Genomic DNA, 14124 nt, shown 5'->3' with positions numbered 1-14124 from the left:
GTTGGTCATTTGTTACTTACTGGATGACTTGGTTATTTGTCATCTACTGAAGTTATGACTTCATACTTTGTCATCTGCTGAGTATGACTTAGTAACTTACCATCTGTTGTCAATGTGGTTTGTTAATGATAAGTGGTTCAACAGTAGCCGTGTATAACAAATGGTTCTATTCCTGTATGGCAAGTGGTTTTATTTTCTACTTGTTTATGAAAAGTTGTTCTGTAGAAGTGCAGTATAATAAGTAGTTCTCTTTTTCTGCGTGTTGTGTGGTTCTACTCCTGTATGAAAAGTTATTCTACTCCTGTATCAAGTGGTTCTGCAGTGGTCCTGAATGATAAGTGGTTCTGTCCCTGTATTATAAATGATTTTATTGCTGTATTACAAGTGGCTATAACCCTGCTGTACAATAAAATGCTTCTACCCATACTGTTTGATAAGTGCTTCTGTTCCTCATGTATGATAAATGCTTCTTCTCCTTTGTGAAAAGTGCTTCAACTCATGCTTTAAGTGCTCCCTCTTTATGCTTCTACTTCTACTGTAAGTGTTTCAACACCTACTGTAAGTGCTTGTACTCCTACTGGAAGTGCTTCTACACCTACTGTATTTGCTTCTACTTTTATTATAAGTGGTTCTACTCCTTCTGTAAATACTTCTTCTCCTACTATTATTGCTTGTACTCCTACTGGAAGTGCTTCTTCACCTACTATATTTGCTTCTACTTTTATTATAAGTGCTTCTACGCCTACTGTAAATGCTTCTTCTCCTACTGTAATTGTTTGTACTCCTACTGGAAGTGCTTCTTCACCTACTGTATTTGCTTCCTACTTTTATTATAAGTGCTTCTACTCCTTCTGTAAATACTTCTTCTCCTACTATTATTGCTTGTACTCCTACTGGAAGTGCTTCTACACCTACTGTATTTGCTTCTACTTGTATTATAAGTGCTTCTACTCCTTCTGTAAATACTTCTTCTCCTACTATTATTGCTTGTACTCCTACTGGAAGTGCTTCTTCACCTACTGTATTTGCTTCTACTTTTATTATAAGTGCTTCTACGCCTACTGTAAATGCTTCTTCTCCTACTGTAATTGTTTGTACTCCTACTGGAAGTGCTTCTTCACCTACTGTATTTGCTTCTACTTTTATTATAAGTGCTTCTACTCCTTCTGTAAATACTTCTTCTCCTACTATTATTGCTTGTACTCCTACTGGAAGTGCTTCTACACCTACTGTATTTGCTTCTACTTTTATTATAAGTGCTTCTACGCCTACTGTAAATGCTTCTTCTCCTACTGTAATTGTTTGTACTCCTACTGGAAGTGCTTCTACACCTACTGTATTTGCTTCTACTTTTATTATAAGTGCTTCTACTCCTACTGTAAATGCTTCTTCTCCTACTGTAATTGTTTGTACTCCTACTGGAAGTGCTTCTTCACCTACTGTATTTGCTTCTACTTGTATTATAAGTGCTTCTACTCCTACTGTAGATGCTTCTTCTCCTACTGTAATTGCTTGTACTCCTACTGGAAGTTCTTCTACACCTACTGTATTTGCTTCTACTTCTATTATAAGTGCTTCTACTCCTACTGTAAATGCTTCTTATCCTGCTGTATTTGCTTGTACTCCTACTAAAAGTGCTTCTTCTCCTATTGTGTTTCTACTCCTACAAAAGTGCTTCTACTGCTTCTCTAAGTGCTTCTACTCTTACTGTAATTGCTTTTACTGTAAGTACTTCTACTCCTTCTCTAAGTACTTCTCTTACTGTATGTACTTCTTCTCCTACTCTAAATGCTTCTCCTCCTTCTGTATGACTTGTATAATAATTGCTTCCACTTCTTTTGAATAAATGTTTTACTTACTCTTGCTGTATGATGAGCTCTTCTATTTCTGTTGTATATCTGCTTTTACACAAGCTGGATGATGTTTCTTCTACTCCTACATGATATACGGTTCTATTCCTGTATGAGAAGTTCTTCTAGACTCCTCCTGATATCTGAAATTGTTAGGGATATCATTTAAACCAAAAGAATTTATAGATCTTTCATAGGTGACATCATATAAGCAATCAGTTAAGCTGAGGTCCACTTTTTTATAATATATAAATGAGCGAGATATCTGGCAATATATCACACTTTGTCAGGAAAATGGTCTCATATGTTTCTATTGTAAATGCTTTGTCTTTACCTTCGATTAGGAGTGTTCAATTATTCATATTGTCAATTAACTATTTTATAATTGAATGAACTCTAGTATAGGAAATATACATGTATTATGTTCTATAAAGGAAAAAAAACAAATCTACATTATCCGTTTCGCTGCTGTGTTTCTTTAGAGAAATGTTCCCCTTGATGTACTGGGTAATTAGCTTCTGTCCTTAAAAGCACTGAAATTAGCTGAGCAAGTATGTCTCCAAAACAGCTCTTGTTCAGTGTTATTTAGTTAAATATTTATTTAAATATTCTTACAAAAATTATCGCTGCAGGGTAATTTAGCAGGTATAATTCTTTTTCAATTTATTGTAATGTTATGATACTTAATTAAAATGTACTGAAGTGAAATAAATATTTAATACATAGTATTTATTTATGATTAAAGTAAATAATTCAAGGACTAATTGCAAAATTATGTTAACTTGTTTTTTGTAAGCTTATTGAGTTACGACATTGTTCCGCAAAACCAAACAATATCTGTCCATATTTCATAATTATATATGATGATTTCATAGTAAACCCGGGAGCAGCAATTATTTGAAGGTTTAGATTTACTGCTATTGTTTATAAACTATTGACATTTTATTATCCGATTGTTTTCCGATCTTATCTACACGGTTTAGATAGCATGCTTATCATTTCCGATTATAAGTTGTTGAAACAGTGGAAGTTGCGTGTATACGGAAGAGCGTTTCTGTGTGTTAGAATAATTTGTAATTATGGATTTCAGTTTTCGGTTTAGGTTTAATACTTGATTATCATCTCAGATTTTGATTTTAGAAGGAGAAAACTTAGGAAAGAAAATGTGTTGATCGTTTTTTAATTTGGAAAAATTCAAGACTTTTTCTTTTAACGTTTTTTTGGTGAAAATTGTGTAAAGGAGAATTGAAAGAAGTCTCTATTTTGTGTATTGTTGACTTGATGGAATAACATCCTATTCAGATATTTATTACGTTATCATAAGAAGGGTATGTTTAAATGGCAGCCAGAGTTCTTTCTGCGGCATCTCGACTCTTGCCAGGTAAATGTTATTAATGTCTGTATAAATATTGAATGCTATAGTGACATTTTACAGTATATTTATGACTTTCCAAATTGTCACCAGCATAAGACGGTGTCAACCTGTTCTACTTTGTTATAAATGTTGGGTATTTTTAGTTTTTTTTACATTTTTTGGAACTATTGAAATCTCCATAGTTAACCAAGAAAATTCTGTTTCACATAATTAATGTTTAGATATTTGATTGTGTTTTATAATTATATAGTACTTAAACTGGCTGTTAACTACTTCTAATATATTTTGTTGAATAAAAAGAGTAATATTTGCAGTAATAAATTGATTGAATCATAGCTATGCTGAATTTGTATAAAGGACTCATCCTTCTTTGAATTGGGAACAGTCCTTTGTGTAATAATAGGGGTTTAGTATCAAAATGTTAAAATTAAACAGCCACAGTATTGAACCTGGTTGGACTGCATGTATGTGCCTTCTGGTTTGACTGTACTGTTTCTATGATTGCCACAGAGTAGACAAATTATAAGATTTAAGGTGTACAAATTGTCCATCTAGTTAACAAAATTTTAATGATCAGCAAAAGTGATAGAGAGGTCTGAGGACTTTAAGGTTGTGAATTAGAAACAAAGCTTTCAGAAGCTTTGCGGAAATTTCCTTAGATACAAGCTGCTTATGCAAATGTGCTTGCTGCAAGTATAGAGACACCTTTGGTCATCCTTCATCAGTAAACACTGGACAGTTGCTATTTGACCTTTACAGTGTCTGAATGACATTAAAATCAAATAAAAAAAAAACTGATCTTGAATGATTATAACTTGGTCTATAAGGGAATGAGAAATAAAGATAATGGTCCGTAAACTAAGAGCAAGACTTACTGTATTTCAAAGTTGCTCAATCAGATATTTATTTAAAAATTATTGTTGAAACAATACTTCTATAATTTGTTTCTTCATATGGGGTAATTATGCATTTAACACTGCAGTTAAGCCTGTTCAATTCTTTCTTTTTCCATTTTCATCGGCTATAAAGATATTGTAAACAGATAGCATTATAATGTATTTATATTTATTTACAACATTGTAAAAAGCACCAAGTATCAAAACAGAATCTGTATTGTTCCGTTGTTAGCAAGATCGTAGATTGGTAGTTGTTAATTTATTCATAAATGACTTCAATATAATAAAGACAAAAGATTCACCAATGTATATTAGTTATGACAAATAATTATACACCGTATTCCTTTGTTAAGTAACAAGGAGTTCTTTTATACCGGCTTTTTTAGCACGATGAAATCATCTTTGTTTTAATATAAGAGTGTTACGATCGCGTCAATTATTTGACAGATTTTATTTTATAGTTTATCCCGGCGTGTCTGAAATGCCTGTAGAATTGATATATATTCTTAAGAGACTTTAATGTGAAATATTGTGAAGGATTAATTCATTGCTATCAAAAATTTATAACGGAAAAATTGAATTTTTAAGTACTCTATTACACAACGTCTCGAAGATCTTGATTAAGACATTGTTCTAGTGCTGGATTTATTTGTTAATTTCATAATATGGAATATTTAACCGCAAGTTCCGGTTAAGAATTTTATCACGACAGTCCGGTTGAAATACCCGGAGGAGTATGGATAGTTATGATGTCTAATATACCATTTCATGGCTGGGCGTGGAGATATATTAATTGTTAGTTTATTTATAGTGTCATATATATATTATATCATCTTCGATTTATCTGATACTTGAATTTTAGTGCAAATTTTGTATAGAATCAGATTAAATATCAATTATTTTATCAATAATTAATCAAGTACAATGTGATTGCGATACTATATTCTATTGAGATAATAGTCTATTTGTGTGCAAAGTAACCAATCCCAGGGTACACTGTACTATGTTGTAGACGTTATGAAGATATTTCCGATCTTTAGTACTCATCCTAACATCTCTGTTTGTTTGTTTTACTAATGACTTCTTTTCTTCGTAACAAGCGTGCTTTAACAAAATGACACAATACCATATTGGTTCTAATTACCATTTTATGAAAATGACAAAATTTAATGATCAATTTTTGTAGGCGACATGATTTTCTGCACAAAATAAATATTTGCCAAATGAATTTGAAGAATTGATACAGTATTAACCATTGACGCATTGAAAGGACCTGAAAGCTGACACCCGAAGTGCTGGGAATCCGTGCTGGGAATCCAGGAACACCTTTTAGATAACAGTTTGCCAGTATCATTACTGGTTCTGTAAATGATAAGAAATGAGGCAAAATACTGTTACAGAAGTTAAATGATACTTCATAACAAATTAACTTTATTTAAGGGACTGCTAACTAGGGCTCAGGGCACTTATTAGAATCAATATGGTACATGTAATATGTTTTTACCCAAGATTGTTTTTGTAAAAGATAATTGTCAGATGGCCAAACTATTTGTCTCATTAACCTTAACTGTATAGAATTTGTTATTTATTATTTTACAAATTTATGATAAACAAGTAGGATATATATTTTTTATGTAAAAGGAAACAAAAATGTTTGAAGTTGTGCAATACAGTAAGTTATAGATATTTCTGTAGCATTTTAAGGATTAGGGAATGCTTGATGTTTGAAATTTATGTAATTCTATCGATTCAGTTTCTTTATAATGCACATTAGTTTCCAGAATCAAATATTTGTTATTGTGTTTCAGTTTCTTTTAAAAAATACTTGATTGTACATACTAGTGTAATGTTGTACTGTGTATGATATTATAAACAAAGAATTTAATCAAAATTTTAGTTTCAATTCTGAGTGCTTAAATTTAAATGATATTGTATTTTCCTTGTGTCCATAGGTATGCACAAAAGCAAAATGATACTTTCTGTTGGTTTCAATGTCTTTATATCTCTTTTTATTGTCAAAATATTTTTACATTTGTTCATAATTCTGTTTTTAATGTTTACTTTAATAAAATGATCATTTACACAACTTTTTTTATTCAGAATATCATACCTTTGTTTCATTTGAAATAGATGTTACTCTTTAACCCAGTTTCAAATAGGATGCATATACATGCTGAGGAGGTTCAAAACACTTTCAATGCAGTAATCTGTTCTGTGTTTGAATTTACCAGTGATGGAATTATAACTATGGTTAATTGTTTATTTACAGCCCGTCACCACCAACATGAGACTTATGACAACCCAGAGCAGAACTACACACAGTATCGGCCCCGTATGTACGGGAATGCCTTCCACCCGGGCAAGTTTTTCCAGAATCGGGTTCAGGATGGGCAGCAGCAGTTACAGCATCGAAGATACCTTGGTGCTTTTGGTCCGGCAAACCGGAACAGTTACCTAGGAGGTCATACTGAAAATCAAGCACCTGTCAGGCCTAAAGTAATAACAGTTGTAAGACATGGCCCTTCTAAACCAAGGAATAATGTTAAAATTTTGCTTAATCGCAGAAGTGTTCAGTCTTTTGAGCACCTTATGGCTGATATTGCTGAAGCCTTTGGGCCAAAAGACAAACGAAAAGTCAAAAAACTATTTACTACTCGGGGCCGTGAAGTTCAAGGGGTAGGTGATTTTTTCCGAGATGATGATGTATTTATTGGTTTGGCAGCAAATGAACAATTGACTGAGAGTGATATCCATGACATTATTGAAGAAATTCACCCAGGCAGTCCATATGCTAAAAATATTATGAAAGACTTTGAAAGGCAAAAGAAACGAAGACAAGCTCAGGCTGCTAAAGACACTATAAGAGATAATGATGCTGATAAACGTGATAGTGGTTTCGGAGAAGGAAGTGATGGAAGTAATAGAGATCCTGATCAGGAGTATGTTATGTACAAAGGTAGGCCTACTGAAAGAGGCCGTAAACGAAATGAATATCCAAAGGACTATGAGATTGCTATGAGATTAGATAGAGAAAAAGAAAAAGCTGCTCAGGAAGAAAAGGATAGAGTGAGCAAACAAAGGCGAAAGATGATTGATTCAGAACGTAGAGCAGTAGAGGAGGAAAACCGAAGGAAGAGACAAGTGCCAAAGGGACAAGTGGAAGATCCATTTAAAAAGATGAAGGAACAAAAGGAAAAAGAAAAGGAAGAGATCAGAAGAAGGAGAGATGAAGAGAGACAAAGAGTTGAGGAGGATGAGAGACAAAGGAAAGAAGAAGAAAGAAAAAGAAGAGAGAAGGAAAAGCATGATAGGGAACATGCTGAAAATGCAGCTAGAGAGAGGCAAGCTGCTGCAGAAAAAGAGAAGGCTGAAAAAGAAAGGGAAAGGGCAGAGAAAAAGGCTCAACGAGATAAAGAACAAAAAGAGAAAGATCTTAAAGAAAAGGAAGCAAAGGATAAACATGAGAAAGAGAAAAATGAAAAAGAAAAAGATGTTAAAGATAAAGACAAACATCCTCATGACAAAGAAAAACATGACAAACATCATGAAAAACATGATAAAGAGAAGGATAATGATGAGAAAGGTAAACATTCTGAAAGAGAAAATGATGATGAGAAAAATAAAATAGACAATAAAGAAAAGGAAAACAGGGAGGCAGCTGAAAGAGAAAAGCGTAAGAAAGAGAGAAAGAAACCAAGAATTGTGAGGAAAACTAAATTAGAAAGACAAATAAGCAGTGATGAGCCTGTATTGGCTAAATATGAATTAGGACGAACATTAGGTGATGGTAATTTTGCCATAGTTAGGATGTCAAAAATGAAAGCTACGGGTGTTGAATATGCAATGAAAGTTATAGACAAACCAAAACTGAAGGGCAAAGAACATATGGTAGAAAATGAGATTGAGATTATGAAGGATTGTACCCATCCAAACATAGTGAAATTGTATGAGGAGTATGAAACTGCTGATAAAATATATCTTGTCATGGAGTTAGTCAAGGTAAGAATTATCTCGTTTTTTTTATTCTAGTTAAGCTGTTAGGTTAAACCTGTATAAAGGTTACTTTAAAAAGTATTTGCCTCTCAACCCAGAGATAACGTTTATTTCCCAACTAGAGTCATGAACATGTTCTCATAACAAAAACGGCACTGATGCGGCTATGGAGCAAACTCACTATTGATACCAACAACTTTAACTTTTGCGACACTTAAGTAAAGACTTTTAATAAATAAGTTTAAACAAATCATGAAACCAGCTATGACAGTTTATTTGAAGGCATAAATGCCAGTGACTAAAATTCAGAGCTTAGACTTAAATTGACATTCGGTGACCAAGGTGTCAATAAATATTTTTTTATAACTAAACCCCTTTCCTTCAATGCTCTTTAAATTTCATAATCTTTAGTCACAGATAAAAATGTAATTATTCAGTACCAATCTTTATAACGAATAATGTTTTGTCTTAATAAGTGACTGAAAAAGATTTATTAGATTCAACCGGTCAGAGGTAAAAATTATTTAAACATTTATTGAATTCTCAAGACATGCTTTATAGATTATAGGAAAATCTTGAATTATTGACTAGCATATCTCCCAGTCATCTAAATGTTGACTGTCTTGTTCACACGGCATGTTAAGTTGATTAAGGACAGCACAGATTGGCTGGTTCCCCAGAGAATACTTTATTGTAAAACATTGTTACATTAATAATGACCTTTTATATCATTTGTTTTTATACATTTTCGGGGGATGGGGGAATTGAAACTTCCATAGGAGAGAGCAGGGGGGGGGGGGGGGGGAATCCATTCATTGAGCTGGCAGTAAGGAAAGTTTATAAATAAATGGCAAAAATTAAGTTTGCTCAATTCATTTTTACATTCCACGTAAAATTTGTAGAGAAATTGCTTCCTTTTAGTTCTAGGTTTTAAAGAAAAAAATCTATTAAAGGCATTTTTTATTTAAGAATGCAAAATATTCATACATGCAGTTTAAATAAACATTATTTTTTTTATTTGATATTTCTGAGCTTTTGGTGATTATTACAATTTTCATTCAGGTCTAATTTCTTCCGCAAAATCTTAAATTTCATTTAAAGCCCTCGTTACAGGGAATTTAAAAAATAATACAAATGGAAGAAAATTGGTTGGTGAACAACCAGGATAACAAATATAAAGAAGTATATCAATATTTATTCAAATCAATCTTCAAAAAAACATGTCCGTCACAAAATCATTATCAAACCATGCACAGATATTACCATATTTGAACACTCGGGAGCTTATAGAAGATACAAAATTTTTAATAATCTTTTGTATTTTAATGGTTTGTTTGTACAGGGTATATGTAAAATACAAATATTACCTGATTATTTACAATGTTTATATAATGGCTACGTATCAAACAAGACATTTGATATTGTTTGTCTAAACAGACATGGTACATTGCCAATTTAATAATGAACTTTTGTGGGGATTTTTGATCTATTTTTATCAATAAACGAACAATATATATATAATTTAGTCATGCCTTCATAAGATGTAATAATTGAGACACAGTAAAGTTCAGTCTCAGCTCAGTGTCACAGCTTTTCTTCAGAAAGAAAATACAAAATACAAAACTTATATGTTAATTAAGGCTATTTTTGGAAAAGAACAGCTTTGATCTGTGATCAGCTATTGATACTCAATTTTATTGGAGTGATCTTTATTCTACAAGGTTTAATAAAGCAATCTCGGATTACAGAAACTTTTAATAATCTTCTTTTTTTGGGCCTATTTTGTCTACACCCCTTTCTCTGTTGAATTCATAAAAAGGCCATTGTGTGTAACAAGAATTTTGATTGGGATAGAATAAAATTAAACAGCTGACATTATATACCCTCCGTTCATATTGCACCAATACAGGTTGTCCTTACTTTTGACATATTTATTTCATAGAAGTATTTTGGAAGTATTATTATTTACATTCAAACATTAATTGTTACAGCAGATATGTACCGTTATAGACTTTAAAACTTTATGCTTGCAATATTGGGTTCTAGTTGTCTTATTCAAACTTTGTACAGCAACTGATCTTCACAAAACCTGACTGTGTTTTCTTCAAATTCAATTTAGACTTAACATCTGAGTAAATACACTTGCATTGAAATCTTCCTGTGACCAACAAAGGCAACTTTGGTGTTTTTTTTTAAAAAATCATGATTTCATGCTCCCACTAATTTGGAGCGCGTAGGGTGGGGCATATAGATTTGCTCTTGTCCGTCCATCCAGCTGTCAGGCTGTTGATTCGTAGACTGACAAAGTAGTAAAATGTGGGGGCGTCGTAGTCCTATGGACATATTTCTAATTTCAAACAGTTTCATTGAAATGTGATATATTTTAGATATTTTGAATAGAGTGAACTTAGTATCTATAATAATGCCAGCTGTAAACTAAATATCAATAACTCCTTTGACAGTCTTAATGATTTTCAGATTTAATTTAATATCATAAACACATAAGAAATAAGAAAACATTTTCCACATGTTACAGGGATACATAAAAGTAAGTTTTGAGAAGTCTGTTAACAGCTTTTAGAAGTGGTATTTAATCAACCTCTTAGGTATGCTTTAAAGTTCCCTACCTTCTTTTTCTTTCTTTTCAATACAATATTTATTTTTTACAAACAAATTGTATTGTTAGCAGCACGTCATATATTTACTTATACAAATATTATAATGTATTTCAGGGCGGTGACTTGTTTGATGCTATAACACAGAGTGTGAAGTTCGGGGAGGTGGACGCGGCTCATATGGTCAAAGATCTGTGTAGTGCTCTCTTTTATTTACACTCGCGAGTCATCGTACACAGGGATCTTAAACCCGAGAATTTATTGGTAAGTGAATGAATTAGTCTTAGCCCTAAACCTGCGGAATTTGTGTAATGGATTTGCCCTGATTAGAATTTGGAACATTCCATTCCAAGTTTAGGGATTTCATTATCAAAATATAAAAATTGAGCTGTCAATAGTATAGATCCTGGTCATTCTTCTGGCCAAGCTGGTCAGACCAGAATCTTTCCTAGAGGCAAAAGCTAATCTCTTTCAGTTCTAGCAAAATAAGCTGTTGAATTTCCTGACCCGAGTTTTCCAGCATATATTTTAAAGTGCATTTTCAGTTTTTATTAATATATGAAGAAAGTGACAATGAAAATAGGAAAGTTAGACAGCCAATTGTATAACATTTGGTTCATTTGCACAGATCTTATGGCCGGCCTGACTATATATTTATGGCAAATGCTTTGTAGACTTTGTTTTAGTATTAGAAAAGGTTAATCAGGACTAGATAATTACCTGATATATACATCTGTCTCGGAATAAACAATTTATTGTTTTGTTAATTGCATAGAAATTTTTCTAAAACCTGAATATCTATTTGGTCATTCAAATTTAGTTTTCTGATATATTGCATACATGTAAACTCTATCACTTTTAGCGGGAGAAAGCCACTTTCTGCAGCCATATTTTCAAAGATTTTTCTTAAAATAAGGGGTATTTTCACAAATTAAAGAAATCTCCCTCTTTCTTATGTCAGAACTTTTTTCTTTGTTTATTGCAAATTCTAAAATCTCCCTCTTTTTGAAGTAAAATCTCCCACTTGATCATCGAAAAAAGTTAACATGTATGATATTACAAACAATTAAGTTGTTTTTTTCTCAAGCTTGAAAATTTCATATTTCAAAACCGCATGTTACTGACATAGATCAAGTGGAACGGCCATAAATTGTGCCGTTATAACAATATAATCCAGAAAGATATGAAAAATCTCATTTCCTTTGTATGACTTCTTATATTGTTTCGTACCTGTCTGTTTCAAGAAAAATATATTGCCAACTTGGCACTTATAATCATTCTTTACATGTTGAGCTTAAAGTCCTCATTTGACCTCCCATGTCTCGTATGTCACTTTAAACAGCTAGTACAAATAGAGGAACATATTTTACAAAGTACACAGAAAAAGTTGAGAAGAAGTTTGTCTGATGATATCAAGAATTACAACCTCTTATATGAAGTACATTGAAAGTGGTATATTTTTTTCTTCTCATTTGAACAGGTGCATAGAAACAAAGACATGACAATATCGTTAAAACTTGCTGATTTTGGTCTGGCGATGGACGTGAGGGAGGCGATCTATACAGTTTGTGGCACACCCACTTATGTAGCCCCAGAAATCTTGTCAGAAATAGGTAAGAAAGGGTTGCAGGAATCATTTTATGGAATGTGTAACAGTATTTTAGTCACTTAATTTCAGGCAGTTCACATTTGTGATGCTACAAGTCAAAAGGAACCTTTTTAAAACTGGTGAATAAGAAATATTACACTTTGTCTTCAATCAAAGTCTCTTAGAGGTGAGGTGTTGATGTCTCCTCCTTATCAATTTGAAGTGTTTTTATTCCTGCTGAGGTCACATCATTATGATTCCTCATATAGTACCAGTAGAGCTTTATTACAGAAAGCTAACATGTTAATGGTACAAAAAAGCTCTATGCTTTCTACACAATCATGGTTTAGCTTAGATGTTAAGAGAATATATATAATAAGTCAAACATTGCTTGATATTTTCGGTTTGCATCCCCAAGGGATTTGAGATTCTGGGGGTGGGGTTTGTTTGATGCATTTTATAATTATTTTTCTTTGACAAAATGTGTGTTATACAATATCATAAGATACAACTTTCAAAGATTATGCTACTAATTTCAGGGTACGGATTAGAGGTAGATATGTGGGCAGTGGGCGTTATAAGCTACATTCTGTTATGTGGTTTCCCACCATTTCGAAGTCCAGATCGTAACCAGACAGAATTGTTTGAGTTTATTAAAGCTGGAGAATACGAGTTCCTCAGTCCGTACTGGGACAACATTTCATCAAGTAAGTTGACGTTATGTATTATGTTGATTTACAGGATAGTTTCAGTGGTTAAATTATTACTTAAGAAGTCTGTTTCGGCATCTGCATATGAACATGTTGCAAGTTTTTGAACCCCCCTTATTTATCTTTTGTTTATATACTGTATAAGTGGTTAAGTTAGCGACAGGGAAATAATCGCGAATTGAAGAAAATCATTTAAAATTTTCTCTAGTTTAAATATCACCCATTCAGTTTCCATGCTACTCCGAGATTGGTGATTTGCTAATATTTCCACACATGAAATGTCTGGAATTTTAAATTTGCTAACTTTCCGACATGCTGAAATATCCACTCATACAGTAGACTAAAGTGTCTTCTTGTAGCTCTTAAATTTACACAATTCCAGACTTAAGTACCGGTTTATTGAAATGTCATGCTGTCAATATATTGACATGATATTACAACTTATCATAATTATTATTCTGACACCAGACTGATCTCTCTTAGAACTGTCTGTGGAATGCTATGCACCTAGCAGTAGCGCTAAAGCAGCCAGTACATGATGCATCATTTTGATAATGGAGTATAGGATGGAACAGCCATTTAAAAAATGTTCATAGAGAAAATTTATTCACTTATGGACATTCCACTGTAATAACCTCTTTAAAACAACAATAACAATTATGCCCAAAAGAAGTCTTTGTCTTCAAAATAAATTTGTTCTGCAGAGATTGTGCAACACTTCCTTTCTATGCCTAAAATTATCTGTCAGTAAATCCATCAGGAATATTGTCCTAACTCACAGAAATTATATGATATAGCATAGATGAAAGCTGATAGTCTGCTAATGTGCCTGAAATAATATGTTAGGGACACTTGAGGTCTACTTCCACTCAAAAAGCTGAAAAGTCACTATTTACAATATCGTTGTGACCTTAAGTCCAACAACAAGAACAACACTAAACATTAAAGCCAACTTGTAATAACTTCAGACAATGATTCCCCACTCATTTAGAGATTGAAATAAAGTAATAACTTCAGACAATGGGGAACCATTCATTTGAAGCCTGGAACAGAATGAAAAAATCTTAATTTTTTCACTACTGTAGTACTGATAATTG

At 32.7% G+C, this 14124-nt stretch overlaps 1 protein-coding gene across 9 annotated transcripts in view; it reads left to right on the top strand.

The window, feature by feature from the left end:
- The window catches only part of LOC132755973 (serine/threonine-protein kinase DCLK2-like), a 43797-nt gene that overhangs the window by 28797 nt on the left and 876 nt on the right, over window positions 1–14124 (top strand). For 6 of the 9 annotated variants that reach the window (XM_060747029.1, XM_060747101.1, XM_060746947.1 and 3 more), the window contains 4 exons: window positions 6391–8120; window positions 10847–10993; window positions 12210–12342; window positions 12857–13024. In XM_060747029.1, coding sequence (XP_060603012.1) covers window positions 6391–8120; window positions 10847–10993; window positions 12210–12342; window positions 12857–13024 — 2178 coding nt within the window. Of the gene's footprint in view, window positions 1–3074; window positions 3232–4577; window positions 4917–5648; window positions 5794–6390; window positions 8121–10846; window positions 10994–12209; window positions 12343–12856; window positions 13025–14124 lie in introns of those variants that run through there. The other 3 variants (XM_060747470.1, XM_060747395.1, XM_060747544.1) reach the window with 3 other exon arrangements.

The sequence above is a fragment of the Ruditapes philippinarum genome, unplaced genomic scaffold (genome assembly GCF_026571515.1).
Source record: "Ruditapes philippinarum isolate M1 unplaced genomic scaffold, ASM2657151v2 ctg4174_1_1_1_1, whole genome shotgun sequence".
In the NCBI taxonomy this organism is placed as follows: Eukaryota; Metazoa; Mollusca; class Bivalvia; order Venerida; family Veneridae; genus Ruditapes; species Ruditapes philippinarum.
Note: the sequence above shows the minus strand (reverse complement) of the source record. Positions and strands in the feature narration are given on the sequence as shown.